Raw genomic sequence first — 15,396 nt, 5'->3', positions numbered from 1 at the left:
TATTCAAAAACCAAAAATACATCAGTAATATTTAATAGTTGTATTGATGTATACATCATTGAGTCATCATTGAGTTGTACTCCAATAGTAATAAAAAAAATTTACACGTTTGGGCGAAAGCTTGATGACAGATCAGTTCAGTCGTGATTGAGTTGAAGGTTCGTCCCTGAGAATGACTCACATTTACAGGTCGTTCAACGGAGATTCATCTGTCTCCAAGGTACGATACAGGCATTGCAACGTACCAATTTCATACACATATTAGTTGTCATTTTCTATCATCCTAGATGTTATACTGATTTTCCTCTTTTGACCTTGAGACGTGTTACTGTTCAATATTGGCCTTCGTTATAATTTCACCATTTAGATTTATTCTTTTTACTACATTATTCTTCTCTTTTAGAGATGATCAATCATTTTCATAATTATTAAATTTATACTCAAATTTTTTTACATTAATTATTAAAAATATTTCTATAGCAAAAATTTACTCCAAATTATTTTGATGAGTTTATTACAATATTTCACAAAAAACGATTTTGTGTTCGAGTTATGGTAGGTAATAAATATCAGAGAAAATGATTCTTTCCGGTCTATTAAGGATACTATTAATGGATAATTTACATATGAAAATTATAACTTAATATTATCGATATACAAGATATATCCATGGAAGAAATGAATTTTGATCGAATCCAAAGTTTTATCAATTCCTCCATTTACATATTTTAATATTTCTTTATCATATTGTTCAAATATTATGTCTAAAAGAATAATATTTTTTAAATTTAATTAAACAAACAATTTTTTTGTTCTAATAATCCGTTTCTTATCGACAAATTTTGAACATATAAAATTACATAAAAATAGTCATTTTGTTTACATAAAGTTACTTTGAAGTATTCTTTTTGTTGACTCTCGCGTGACGCAATGACTAATGAAGATGAAAGTTAGGAGCAATATAACATGATATATGAGTGTATACATGACCTTACTCCTGCTAAACCAGATAGCGATTCTGTTGATACATTAAATGAATTAGGATATTACTTTTGACTTGTAAATTATCGTATCACATCTAGTAATTGAATATAACAATAGAATTTTAGTAGCTTGTATCTTTCTTATACTTTTAATCTTTGGCTAATAACATTATTAATAATATAATTCTCTTCATAACGAATATTAACACTAACTAATTACCATTTATCATATGAAATTTTCATTTACTCCTTTATTATTTATCAAATTGAAAAATTAGAATAAAAATAATTTATCTTTGTTATCAATTAATTTATTGATAATAATTAATTGATAATTTAGAAAGAAAAATGATATTCTTATTAGATGATATTAGAAGTTAAACAATGAATCATTGTTACTCCAATTTCAGTTTTTATATTTATACCAGTACTATTGATATCACAATTGTATGCTATTAATATCATAATTGTTCCATCATATAATTTTCTGAAGATGTAATGTAATGTTTTGCAAACTTCATCTTTATTATCAATATATGATACAAGTCGGGTGTTTATCGTAATTTTCTGGCTTATCGGTGCACCCGGGTTTTCAGCTTATCTATAATGCCAGTCGACAAAACTTCTTGCAATGTTGCAATAAATTCGTCCGTTATGCATAATAAACAATATATCATACTAATTATATCATTTGTCAAGTTATTAAGCTCATTTTATATTACTGCAATGATTTAAAAAATTATTCCAATAATTTTATTTATATATCCATTCTAAGAAAGTTCCAAGAACGTCAATATTGTCGTGGCCATTTAAAATTATTTGCAAATACAAAAAATTTCTGGATCAACCTTGACCTTCAACTGTCAAAATGCCATGCGTTTAATTAAGAATGTTTCCGCGATTAAATTACATTTGGAGATGATGAAATATGTGCAGACCATATGAAAGGATACGTTTCGCATCTACACCGAACTTCTGCGCAGTAAGATTTGGAAAATGTTGACAAAGTATTACAAATAAGTGACAATTGGCTGGAAAAGTGGAGAATACAAAATTGGAAAATTTAAATAATTATCTCAACTTAACATCCAAGAAGGTAAGTTTAATTTTTAAATAAATTTAATTTTTACTTTCAGATATTTACTGTCATAGATATTTGCTGACTCAACATAACCTTAAACTGATAAACACTCTAAATATAAATAAATACTACGGATTCAACATTTTTATGAAACTTTTTTATTTTATTAAAATTTATCTATAATATTTCGTAACTTCATAACTTTATTAAATATCATCATATTATTTGTCAATTAAACAATTATTAACGTCTTTTTACTTAGAATTTCAGCTTCATTAGCAATAAAAAAAGTGATAAACATGTGAAATTTTAACGAATACCGGCTTTTCTACGTCAACGTTTCAATAAACGAGTCAATTACATTTAATTATAAGCCGGGACAGTTTTTTTATTCATCAGGTACACCAAAAAAATGAAAAATGAAGATGAGTCATGTCATTATATAAAGATTTACCGGGATGATTATACTTGTTATCTAACTAAATAGTTCTGATAACAGTTTGAAGTGATTGCGCCAGTTGCAGAAGATTAGTAGAAAAAATATTTTGCTCTTAGATACCACATTTCATATTATGTCGAGGCAGTAAGCGTTTGATATCTATTTCAGTCTCTCTAGTTTATTGATTACAAGTAATTCTAGAGTATATTTATGCAGTTGCAAATACGGTGTATTATTAATCAATTAACAAAATTTTATGGTAATATTGAGTAAAACGATTTTAGAAATGTTCAGTCAGAAACATAGAAGAGGAGGATCTTGGAGTCCATCATCAGATGTTGACGATGAGTTTGATGAGATGAATGACATCTATGGTCAAACACCTCCCAGGACCAGATATAATCGTCGACAACGTGAACGGAAGCAGAAAATGATGTCAATAGGGTGAGTTGATTGATCATTTTTTAATGTAATTGATTAGTTTCATTATTTAAATAGTTGTTGGAATAAAAATGTCATGGGTGAAATCTTCCAGAGGTGATAGCAAGTATGTGTCACCAAAAGAGACTTATAGCAAGTCCAGTAAGCCAACTTTATGTCGACGAAATACTCTAGACACCATTATTTTCAATAAGATGTGTGATCAAGCGGACAAAGATCAGGAAAAAGAAAATGCTGAAGAAGTAGCGAAAGAAAATAGTAGAAAATGCAAGAGAAGTTTAAAAATGACTCGTAACAGTGAGAGAGATTTAAAATTAGACATAGACACTGCCAATCAGTGTTCTCGGACAACAGAGCATGCTACTACTACGTGCAGCAACATGAAGGTTTTATGCGGTGTGGTATGTTTTTTTTTTATTTTAACTTATCTTATTTCATCTTAACACTTTTTTCATACTTGTCATTCCAAGTTGAAATAATGATTAGTGACTTTTATTCAATACTTGCAGATAGAGACTCGAAATAGATTTCGTTGCCTTCAATCCAAGCCAGTAGATGTGTGCAAAAAAAAGCAAGAGTCAACTGAAGAAAACGAGTCTACAGTTAATAATGATGAAATCCAATCTAAAAACTTAAAAGAACGTCAGATTTTTCATGATACTTTTTCCTACCTGATACGACTTGTAAATTAAATTATTTCATTCATTAGTAACCCATTTCTTATGACAGTTGATTGTTTAAAAACTACTTCACTTTCTAGGGTAGCGGAGACTGGGATAAAAATTGTCGACGTCAAATGAGCAGTGAAGAAACAAGATGGCAAAGTGAATTAAAAGACTTAATTTGGTTGGAACTTCAAGCATTTCATGCTGATAGAAGTCTTTTTGCTCAAGATGAATATTTATGTAAACAGAGAGAATCTATTGGATCATTATTGACAGAAATTATAAATTACAGGTAACAAACTTTTTTCGATCTTTGATAATACTCAATCTTCCTTCAATCTGGAAAAGAAAATGTCTTCAACTGATATAAATTGTTTTTGTTACTAATCTTATCTGAGTAATATTAAAATAACTTTCAGCTAATTACCAAATGTTTATGAATATTGTTTATTTTACTTATTGATTCAACTCTATTTCTAATTTAATTAACTGCTATTCTTAAAATTCGCATTCACACGACTTCAAATGAAAAAGATAAAGCGATCTCTTCTCAGAAATATTTATTGAATTTTCAAGCCTTTGAAATAATCAAAATTAACCAATTTTCTAGAAATGCGAATTGAAATCCCTTCGACACATGTCGGAAGAGGTTACATTCTCTTGAAAAAATTATAAAAATCTATATCTCTAATGTACAAGAAAATTCAATTATCCAAGAAATATTTTTGGCTTCAGAAAAATGATTTATTTAATTAATTTTATAGATTTTTATGAAACATATTAATACTTACTATTTTGCAGATAATTCCTTTTATTTGTTTTATATTAATGCTTTATCTATTTCTAATACTGTGAAATAATACTTTAAAAATGATCATATCATATTAAAAAATTTTTTAAAATTATACATTATAAACAGTATAGGTAAAATAACGGATGGTAATATGGTGCAATACATTTTATGATAGTTAATGATAAGAAATAAATTTCACACGTCTATTAGAATATTTTTATATTCCTATATCAATCAAAATCAAACAGATTTATCAACTCTTTATCATAATCGCCTAAGATATCTTATTTATAACTTTTTAATGTTATTACCATCATTACTGCAGGTGAGATTATTATATATAAAAATGTTATCTATTTATTATGAATAAATACTTAACTATTTGTGATTTTATATTTTACAAATGTTTTTTATCATTTGTAGGTATGATCCAAAATCTAGTCTGATTGATCTTAGTTCAGCAACATCAAGTTCAAGTGACAGCGGTTTTGAGGGTTCACTGACCCCTTCAATATTTCAAGAATCAGAACTTTATATTGAAAGTACTGAAGTTCCAGGAACATTCTATCTTTGTCCAGGGTGTTTATCTATGCATTGTCGTTCATGTTTACATTCACAAATGGCAGCCTTGAAGCAAGTGGAAGATCTTCTGAATCGTTTGGAAACAGCTGAAGCTCTTTTTCCATCATCACACGCCTTTGGATTACATTATCCTGAATATAAAAGTCAGGAGTTTATTGATAGAGTCAAAGCCATGTGTTTGTGGTACAATATGACTCGACATCACAGATTAAAGGTTCAAATTCTCGGAAAATTATTGATGCTTCTTGATAATAATGAGAGAAATTATTCCGATTTAATGAAGAAATCATTTGAATCGAAATTGTTTGTTAAATTTGATATTGCTTTATATGAAAATGTTGATGATTTATCCAAATCAAATCAAAAAGGTGATTCATCTTGTGATCCTAAACAATCTGATACGTATTCCAAGTCTGCACTTGCTCTCTTTAATCATAATAGACTTAATCAGTTAGATTTTTATCTGATGGAATTTGACCGACAGTCATACCGAAAATATATCGAAGAAGTATTGAAAACTCGTGGATTGAGCAAGAGCTTAAATTTTTTAGAGAGACTGCATACATATGTACTAAGAAAAGCTAATATTGCATTAACTAAATATGAGAATAGTGAGATGATGAATGAAGAATATGAAGGAGATAAAGAATTAAAACGTTATGGAATGTGGAGCGCTGAATCTAAAGCATTAAACCTTCCATCTTATGCATCAGCATTTATATTCTTGTCTCGAGTACCTTTAGATGTGGTTCATGAATTCCTTCGAATGCGATTGGAGCAGAAACCAGAACAACCAGGTCCTTTATCTATCAGACAATTGATGCGGGAAATGAGAGAGGGTTTACGGATCGCTTGTATTTATCGTAATCGATTTATTGCCCACTCAAAAACTGCTCTAGCATGGGGGCATTCAGCTTTAGATTGTGATAACATTGATGACTTTGATGAAAGTCTCAAATCAGTATTCCAAATCTACTTAAATTATTTAAAACAGTGGATCGAGATGATGCAAGATAATAATTATCACAAGTTATTGATTGATGATGAATGGGTTTTTGTTACAAGCATTGTTGAAAATATTAATCAAGGCTATAATATAGGTGGTATAGAATTCTGTGATATCAATCGCTTGATGATTGAACAAATTCAAGATTTTTTAAATAGTCGTCCTAGAGAAATTATTGAATCCATGGAAATGATTGGTGATGATGATTCAACAACTAAATTCCAGTTGATGTCATTAGGTCGAGAATGGCAATGTATGTTTGTAGAAGCGAGAGAAAGAATTTTGAAGACTTTAAACATGGCTAGAACATTGCGAAGGGATACTGAAAAATGGTGTAAATCCGATGAACTAGTGAATGCGATCGAAAATTTAAAAAAATCAATTTATGGTCTTAAGGATACAATTGTCGATGCTATTGAAAAGTTTCAAATTCAAGTCGATGATGCTGAAGAGCCAAAAAATGAAAATGATCGATTGGCTTACAGAATCCGAGTAAAAGAAATTTTACACCAAGCTTATAGGATGGGTTTTGACAGTCATAAAGAAGTATTTAAAATATTTGGTGAAGATGAAAGAAAATGTCTAGCAAGAGATCTAGTGAATTTTGCAATGCTTTGGATGAAATTTGTAAAAACCAGATGTGAAAGAGGACGTGGACTAAGGCCACGATGGGCAAACCATGGATTAGAGTATCTTACATTTGTTTGTGATCCTGCTAACACACAATTTTTAACTGATGAAGAGTTTGAAGTGTTCAAAACAAAAACAGATCGGTGTATTAATCATATTATTGGTAGTTGTAAATTGGCTGATTCTAATAACTTAGATAAAGACACATTAAAGAAACTACCAATCTCTCGAGCACCATCTCCAGCTCATCATCAAAAAAGCATTTCAATTTCTAAATCTAAGGATAATTTAAAAGGAACACCATCTCCAAGCAACGAAAAAGAAGTGATAAATTTAACCATACCAGAGCCAAACTATGCTCGGCACCAGAGACTTATTGTAGCTTTAAGAAATTTAGAGAACAAATTAGATGATAAGAGAAGATCAGCAGAACTGATAGGCCGTATAACTGACCGTAAATCCGTTGATAATGTTAAGGTAAAGGTTAGACGAGTTACGTTTACTTGGCAAAGAGGCATTAAAATTGGTCAAGGGCGTTTTGGCAAAGTTTATACAGTAGTTAACAATCAAACTGGAGAATTGTTAGCGATGAAAGAAGTGCCACTGCAACCGGGTGACAATTGGGCTATAAGAAGAGTAGCAGAAGAACTTCAAATTTTTGAAGGAATCATTCATCAGCATTTAGTTCGATATTATGGTATTGAAATACACCATGAAGAGATGCTGATTTTTATGGAATTCTGTGCTGAAGGAACTTTAGAAAGTTTAGTAGCAGCAAGTGGTCAAGGATTACCAGAAATCCTCATCAGAAAATATGCACATCAGTTGTTATCAGCTATTTTTACTCTTCATTCTCATGGTGTTGTTCACAGAGACATTAAGTCTGCAAATATATTCCTAACAGATCAAGGGAATTGTCTAAAACTTGGTGATTTTGGGTCTGCTGTGCAAATTAAAGCTCATACTACAATGCCTGGTGAGTTGAAAGGCTTTGTAGGAACACAAGCGTACATGGCACCAGAAGTTTTCATGAAAACCGAAACAGGTGGACATGGAAGAGCTGCTGATATTTGGTCTCTTGGCTGTTGTGTTATTGAAATGGCTAGTGGCAAAAGACCTTGGGCTGAATTTGACTCTAATTATCAGATTATGTTCAAAGTTGGAATGGGTGAGAGCCCCATGCCACCTAAAACTTTGTGCAAAGAAGGAGTTGATTTAATTACAAAGTGCCTGCAACATGACCCGAAAAAACGACCCACTGCTAGAACGCTATTGTCTCACCCTTTTGCACGCAATTATGACGATGTTAATGCTGATCTTATAACTAAAATATCATCATAGATGTTAGATTAAAGTCAATTATATAGAATATTATTTTTGTTAGTAAAAAGAATATTTATTGTAAATATTGTATTATATTTTAAACAAGTTATGGGCATTGAAGAGTTTATTAGAAACTTGGAAGGTTTTGATAGTTAAATTATTTTTTCAAAGTATTCTATATTTTTATTTCAATATAAAAAATATATTTACTTTATATGACGTTTTTGGATTTATTTATAATAACAACAACTATTGATTATTTATATATTTATTTATTTTTTTTCTGTTTTTTTTTTTGGGTTCATAACATATCTATGGCATTAGACACTCTAAGCCTTAATATTGCAACGATTTTACACATTTTTTACATACATTTCTATATATATATTTTTGGAGTCAAGGAACTGATTTTTCAAATCAATTAAAGATTGACTATTAGGATGAATTGATATGTTTATGATATTCTCAGCTGCAGTAAAAGCAATCACATTTTATTCCTAACGTTAAATATCTTTCATTTTTCAACTTATAACTACATTTAGAATTAACACTGCATCAAGTACAGAAGATATGTTCCTTTTCAACAATTATATTTTATAATACATTATTATTTTTCAACAAAAACTAATTATATTTTTACTCTTGCAACAAAATATACACAGGACTTTTATATTTTCGAATTCTTTAGATATTAAACATATTCTTGCATATTATTTTTTTATATTCTTTCAACAACTTATAATTATATAAAACTTTTTAAATTATATTAACAATAAATAAATAAATATATTTATAAAAATTAATATTTTATAACAAAAATTCATTTGAATTGAGATCAATATTTAGATTGCCACAATTATGAAAATAGAGTAGTGATTTTATATTTAACAGATTCGTTTTTTTTTCGATGTGAAAGAAGTGGATGACAAATTTACAAAATGGGAGTTTGAGTGGTTAAACAGGTTGGAGATATTTGTTTTAGATTAAGTAGCAGGCAAATACTTATTCAGTAATTAAAGAGTTTAACTATGATGATAATTGAGAATTTTTGTTCAGCCAGTCATAGTTGATTAAATAGACATTCAAAGAACTTTTATATCAGATATTGATCTTTTTTTCGATATGAATGAAGAATAATTGGCGCAAATTTCTTTCATTTCTTAGAAAATTTTTTAATTATATTGGCAGTACTAAAGCTTCATACTTGAAAAACATAAAAAGTTGATTAGCGGGGAGAATTCTTATCAAACTAATTATTGACTAGAGAGTTGGGGCTATCAAATTGGCATTAATTCAATTACCCGAAAATGTAAAAGTCCTATTGTCATAACAGCAATTATAGCGAACAATATTATATAGTAATTTATAAATAATTTATCTTTTATATATATATATCTCTTTTTTTTTGTTACTTTCGTGCTTGCATCAGAGATATTTGCAATAAATTTAATTCAACTATGAAACATTCTTTATATTATATTTGTGACTTTAGATAGATATGTTTATAGATCTTGTCAATAATTCCATCACAGCAGTTTTATACAAGTGACTGAGTATTTAGAACAATAAATCTCTAAATAGATGATTTAATTATTGAAATATGAGTAGCTATATGACTTCTTGTACGCGAGTTTCTCTTTTTATCCAACAAATCTGAGAAATCTCTGTTTTTATCGCTAAAAATTGGACAAGAGTATACTGTTGTGGGCGCCAATATTTAGGATTGGCAAATTTTTAGATAGACCTGGCAAAAATATTTCTTATCAAAATGATACTTTTCTATTATTTATATAATTAATTTCATTATCAAAAGTAATATTAATTTTTTTCTCATAAAACAAGTATTGTTTTTGTAAAAATATTGATGATTTTAGCTTGTAAGAAAAGTATAAATATTTGTAAATAATTTAGATAATGGTTAGAAATGTTTTTACCAGGAGAAATTGTAGATACAAAGCCTCTACGTGATTTACTTCCTACTATTGTAGTTATTTTTCAGCATTTATGTTATATAGAATTTTTAAATGAGTTCTAAACAAGTTTTTATATTCAAATTCATCGAGATAACGCAATTCCTACTATGATATGTTACATTTCACATCAGTACTTTGGTTTTTTTTTACCATACAAGATAAATTCTATTCATATACTTCAGTTTTAGGTACTTTATATATACTTTCATTGATATGTTTCTTTTTCTAAACAACAATAAACTTCTTAAACACTTCGATCAAGTTATCATCATGATCGCAAATAACAAATTGACCTTTGTATATTTTCTAATTAGCACTAAAATTATCGTGTACTTTGTGCATTCTTTAACATTTCTGCCATATCTCTTAAACTAGATTCTACGGTTTGTGCAAATTTTCTTGCACTGGTTCGTCCATCACTGTGGAATGCCGAAATGGAAAAGATTATTGCATTTTTTCTCACATTGTAACAACATCCATAACCGTCTGGTACAACTGGCCCATATCCAATGATGGCGTCATTCTTTGTTGTCACCTGAAACAATGAAGGCGATAAAATACAAGAACAGTCGGAAGTTTGGCAGTTGAAGTATCAGTTTCCTGGGGTTCAAAGCGTAGAAGATTATTTCCGATTGTCTTTGTTACTGAAATCATTTGTTCTAGAATCAAATCAACTTCTAGAGTAGGGACGAAAAATCTCCCTTTTAATTTTAAGCGTAATTATACGTTTCTTTGTGTATCAACTATTTATAATTTCCGTAGTGTTAATTGTTTTTTATTACGTATTCTTATTGCCTTCTATTGTGTCGGTTTTGTGGAGAGTAAAAAAATAGTTTCTACAATAGAATATTTTTCTTAGAAACTTATAAGTTATATTTTATTTTTTTCAAGTGATATTATTGAAAAATATTTCAATATTTTGAAGCATTCATTTCTATCAATTATTTTCATTGAAATCTAAATTTTGCAAAAATAGAAGAGCTTTTTTCAATTTTTTATCAACTAGTTGAATACAATTTAGGAATATTTTATTGTATAAAAAGCTTTTTGTCTACCTGGGATGTTGAAAGAGAAAAATGATGAACAATTTGGAAAGCTTCATCATTGAAAAGCTCTGGCATTCCTTCTCCCATTTCTTTAGCAGCATATCTCAATCCTATTAAATGATTGTCAATACCATAACCATTGATATTATCAGCTATTTCGTTAGTTTGTCGTTGTACTGCCAGGTCGAAAAACTCCTTAATTTGTTGTCCCTATAATTAGTAAATAAAAATATTTTATTCCTCTTATTTGTTCATTTTTTTAACTTCTGTTAGTAAATAAGGAAATATGGTAAGAAGATCAAGGGAATAACATAAAATAACAGATATGTAGTAGAAAAACAACTTGAGACTTGGACTTATCTTGAGACCTTCGGAAAACAAACTAAGGTCTACTTCAACTACTTTTTCTTTTTCTTCTTGTTTATATTATTTCCCCTTGTAACAATCTTTAAGAACACGTTAAATACTTGATTCAAGGGTAGACTTTAATTGATTGCTATTTTCTCAGTTACTTTTCTTCCAGATCTTCTTTTATCCATATTTGTTTGAATTATTTACACATGTATAAAATTACAAAGTTAAATATTTGTTTAGAGCTTTTTTAATTAATATATCTCAATTTGAAAGTTTATTTATTATTAAAAATACGCAACTTGTTTCTACTTTAAATAGAGATTAGATCAATTGAAATTGACCTTTTGTTTATCACTAATGAGACGAAAATTTATTTTTCTAAAGGACAATTTTTCTGTAATAAAGAATTAATTATTTTTTATTCTTGAAATAATACTTAATATCAACCATTAAAAGTTTATTTCTGAACACGTAGTCATGCTAGATCTTAATTAGACTCAATTTGAATATCTCTATTAAATTATATTTACATATTGATTTCAAGATATTTTTAATATTAATGATCTTTTAATTATGTCATAATTCATAAAAAATTAACTATAAAGACGTAAGAAAATAATTAAAAAATTCTAAAGTGTTCTATAAACAGAAATAAAAAAAAAAAATAAGTAAAGACAAATGAAAAACATTCAAGGAATTTTGCAGTTACACTGTAAATGGTGAACTGTACTCTTTTGGTGCCTTCCTCTTGCGTATCATTTTGTAGCTCAGGATCACCTTGACACATAGCCTTGACCCATGCCAGAGTCTCGGGGCTTGCAGCTCGGATAACGTCAACACGACCTGCTGCGAAGCGTCGTATTGATGCACTTTCATATGTTGCTACTAGATGTCCATGCAATCTTGAAATGGTACATTACAATTTACATCAGGTATCATAATTGTTATATCATAATTTAATGGACTACAGTTATTGGTCATCCAACAATCATTGATACTTCTATTTGCCGAGAAATTAGTGTCAATTAACGTAAATGAGTAGTAATTATTATCATTAGAATGTCAATTAATGAATAATTTCTAGTATTACTACTTATCATCGTGATAAAGCTACTGATTTTTTTTTAAATTAAAAAGTAGTATACGAATATTTGAAATTTAAGAATTTATGAATCTGAAGTTTCAATCGTTTGGAGCAACGATAACGAATAGAAATAAAAACGGAGTTGGAAATAGAAATTCAGAAAAGTTATTACTAACAGCTTTAGAGTTATTTTTTCTGTTTTTAGGTATTTTCTAAATCACTGACTGGAATTTAAGTTCAATCTATTAAACTTTAAACTACCTTCAATCAATTGATTGCAATTATTGAATTTTTCTAAATTTTGTTTTGAACACAAATACACTAATTGGCTAATTCTTTCAATACTCTAAGGCTATAGTTGATGGCCCACCTCAATTTCAAACTTGAACTCTTTTTTTTCCTGTTTGCTATTATTTTTTCAAACAATTGAAACTTCAAATACTTTAAAATTTACCTGAAGTATGTTAACTGCAGGGCAAGTTGAATATAGGCATCAGGGCTGATTTTGCAAGCTTTGATGAATTCTTTAGAATAATCATCAAACCATAAAACACATAGGTCAAGATCCTCCACTAACCTTTAGAAAAAATAATGAAATTAAACAAATAATTGAAAACCTGGTAATCTTATGACCCTATTTACAGAGTATTATTTTCATTAAACAAAAAATTGTGAGTGACATACGAATCAAATGATGCAATGGCCTCGCGGATATCATTCAAACTCCTGTCGGACAGCTTCCATTCAAGTTTCTCAGGTGATGGAAGATGCGAAGGTACTAAGTTCTCTTCAAGAGGTTGCATTGCATCAACATTATCTGTTAAAGTTTCAAAAGCATTGGAAATTGCTAGTGCTTCACCGGTTGAGTGTTCGTAAACCATGCCCCACATTCCATCCTTAATCACAAGAATTATTTATAATGTTATTATTGAGACAATAATAAAAAAAACAATCAACAATAGCTAATAATAAAAAGAAAAGCTTTAAATAAAATTGATTATTATGAACCTTTCCAAGTATGACATTCAAAGTTTTGTCGAACCAACGATTTGCACCATGATATCTTGATCCACCACCATGCAAACAATGGTGTAAAACATTAGCATAGTCTCGATCATTGATCCAACAGTCGTTCTTCTTATAAGACTCATTGAAAGTCACGGGTAAAACATCTTCATCAATGCAAACAATGCATAAGCAACGTTCCAGTAACTCTAGATTATGCCGGTTCTGCTCATCTAGTTGGTTTCAACAGATAACAAAAATTTTCATTTAGATTTGACAGATTTGAATAAACATTAAGCTTTTAATGAATAAATTTGAAACATTGAGATCACACTTTCCAATTACTTGATAAATAATTTAAAATGAAACTAAAGAAGAGAGTGAAATAAGTTGAGAAGTGAAGAAATTAAAAATAATAGAGTTGACTAATGACTAAGATCAGCTTCTCTATCTTCTTAAATATCTGAATAATGAATATCTGAACCAAATAAATATTTTTATATAAAAATATGTACTATTAAAATTCATATTTATCCACTAGATAGCAAAAAAGAATATTTTAAGGTGTAAAAAAAAATTTTGAAGTTTTAAAAAGTAAATAGTTCAATTTGAAATAATTAAAATTTATGTAATTTAATAGAATTAAGTTATTAAAGCAGGTATTATGAAATAGATGAATAGAAAAAGTAACTTTAAAAATTTTTAACATGCCTTTTAAAATTTAATTTCTATTTAATGAATTCTGGAGAGTACTTTTTTTCTCATACTTCTAACTTCATTTATACCAACTTAACTAATTTTATCTTTATTTCGCATAAAGTAGCATAATGTGCGATGTAATGAGTCGTTCACCATTCTACATCTTAATGACAGACTATATAAATTAAATCTACAGGAGTATTAATACTCTTTGAAATAGTAGAAAAAGTTTATTAAAGACTTGCACCTGTAATTTCCATTTAAATTATCCAATCATACTACTTACAATAATTGATAAGATCCCTACAATAGCCAAAGTGTAATTACTCATAGTTTTTTCAAGTTGATGTTGGCATCCTAAATACTAGGAAAATTTTTGATAAAAAGTTTCAAAGCATTTTATAGCAAAAAAGTAAATAAAAATCGATGTGAAATAAAAAATGAAATAAAATAATGAGTATAACCAACTGATCTAATTAGAATTACTTTTTAATAATTCTTGGCGTGCACGTGCCCAAATTGGACGACTAGATGTTGTTAAAATGCCTACAGGTGGTGTTCGTGGGTCTGCTGGAGTTTCCATAATTTTTAATAACTGTTGAATCATTTCCATTTCTGTTATTCTGCCTCTGTCTGATGCACGTACTGGAATGCTATAAAACTGATAATTATTTATAATTAAAATAATCATATAATAACATTTTTATGAAGTATAATTGCATTGACTCGAAATATTAGTGAAAAGAGTATTATAATTATTATTGGAAAATAATGACCGTTTGTATTAAGCATCGACTTCTTTGAAAATTACTTATGTCGTTAAGAGAAAAGTTTCTCTTCAAGAGAATACATGTTATATAATTGTTTAAATGGTTACCGCAAAATTCGAATGAAAATGATAATCAGTTGTAAAAATATAATAGATGTCACGTAATGGGCATACTAATGTGATGTTAGGATTCTGCTTAGATTGAAGACAATGATGATTGTGGTTTTGTCCTATGGACTTTATTTGATAAATTCTTTGAAATGATTATGATAGCTCTATTTTTTGCTTTTATTTAAATTGTGTGGTTTTTAAAATATATATATATTAATAACACAATTATGAAGTTTCATAAACTTTATTTCATTCATTAGAGACTTGGAATTCTTTTCTGTTATAATTTAAAATCTCTAGAAAATCTTACGAACGATAATGAACACTCCAAATGATTCACTGTTTTCCTGATCTGTAGAGATGAAAAAAACTCTAGGAAATCTTATATTAAAATAATATTCCACGTTCTCTA

At 28.6% G+C, this 15,396-nt stretch overlaps 2 protein-coding genes across 3 annotated transcripts in view; one reads left to right on the top strand and one right to left on the bottom strand.

Annotated features, from left to right (window-relative positions):
- The first annotated feature begins 1,509 nt into the window (after positions 1 to 1,509).
- Positions 1,510 to 8,085, top strand: Mekk1 (mitogen-activated protein kinase kinase kinase 4). Of its 2 annotated transcripts, none has more exons than XM_035080924.1 (6): positions 1,510 to 2,079; positions 2,788 to 2,947; positions 3,039 to 3,345; positions 3,454 to 3,627; positions 3,705 to 3,901; positions 4,826 to 8,085. In XM_035080924.1, exons 2-6 carry the CDS (start codon positions 2,790 to 2,792, stop codon positions 7,959 to 7,961), a joined length of 3,972 nt encoding a protein of 1,323 aa, XP_034936815.1. In that variant the 5' UTR covers positions 1,510 to 2,079; positions 2,788 to 2,789; the 3' UTR covers positions 7,962 to 8,085. The 2 variants fall into 2 exon arrangements, with proteins under 2 accessions (XP_034936815.1, XP_034936816.1); XM_035080925.1 differs by lacking the exon at positions 1,510 to 2,079 and adding an exon at positions 2,624 to 2,694.
- A 110-nt stretch (positions 8,086 to 8,195) lies between these two features.
- The window catches only part of ChAT (Choline acetyltransferase), a 34,902-nt gene continuing 27,701 nt past the window's right edge, over positions 8,196 to 15,396 (bottom strand). The window contains exons 5-11 of the mRNA XM_035080941.1: positions 14,591 to 14,765; positions 13,409 to 13,638; positions 13,085 to 13,296; positions 12,855 to 12,977; positions 12,047 to 12,218; positions 10,972 to 11,172; positions 8,196 to 10,451 (exon numbers count right to left, since the gene is read on the bottom strand). Coding sequence (XP_034936832.1) covers positions 10,239 to 10,451; positions 10,972 to 11,172; positions 12,047 to 12,218; positions 12,855 to 12,977; positions 13,085 to 13,296; positions 13,409 to 13,638; positions 14,591 to 14,765 — 1,326 coding nt within the window. The 3' untranslated portion in view covers positions 8,196 to 10,238. The remainder of the gene's footprint in view (positions 10,452 to 10,971; positions 11,173 to 12,046; positions 12,219 to 12,854; positions 12,978 to 13,084; positions 13,297 to 13,408; positions 13,639 to 14,590; positions 14,766 to 15,396) is intronic.

The sequence above is a fragment of the Chelonus insularis genome, unplaced genomic scaffold (genome assembly GCF_013357705.1).
Source record: "Chelonus insularis isolate UGA/USDA-ARS -01 unplaced genomic scaffold, ASM1335770v1 contig_317_pilon, whole genome shotgun sequence".
NCBI classification, from domain to species: Eukaryota; Metazoa; Arthropoda; class Insecta; order Hymenoptera; family Braconidae; genus Chelonus; species Chelonus insularis.
The sequence above is the reverse complement of the archived record's forward strand: the minus strand, read 5'-3'. Positions and strand labels throughout refer to the sequence as shown.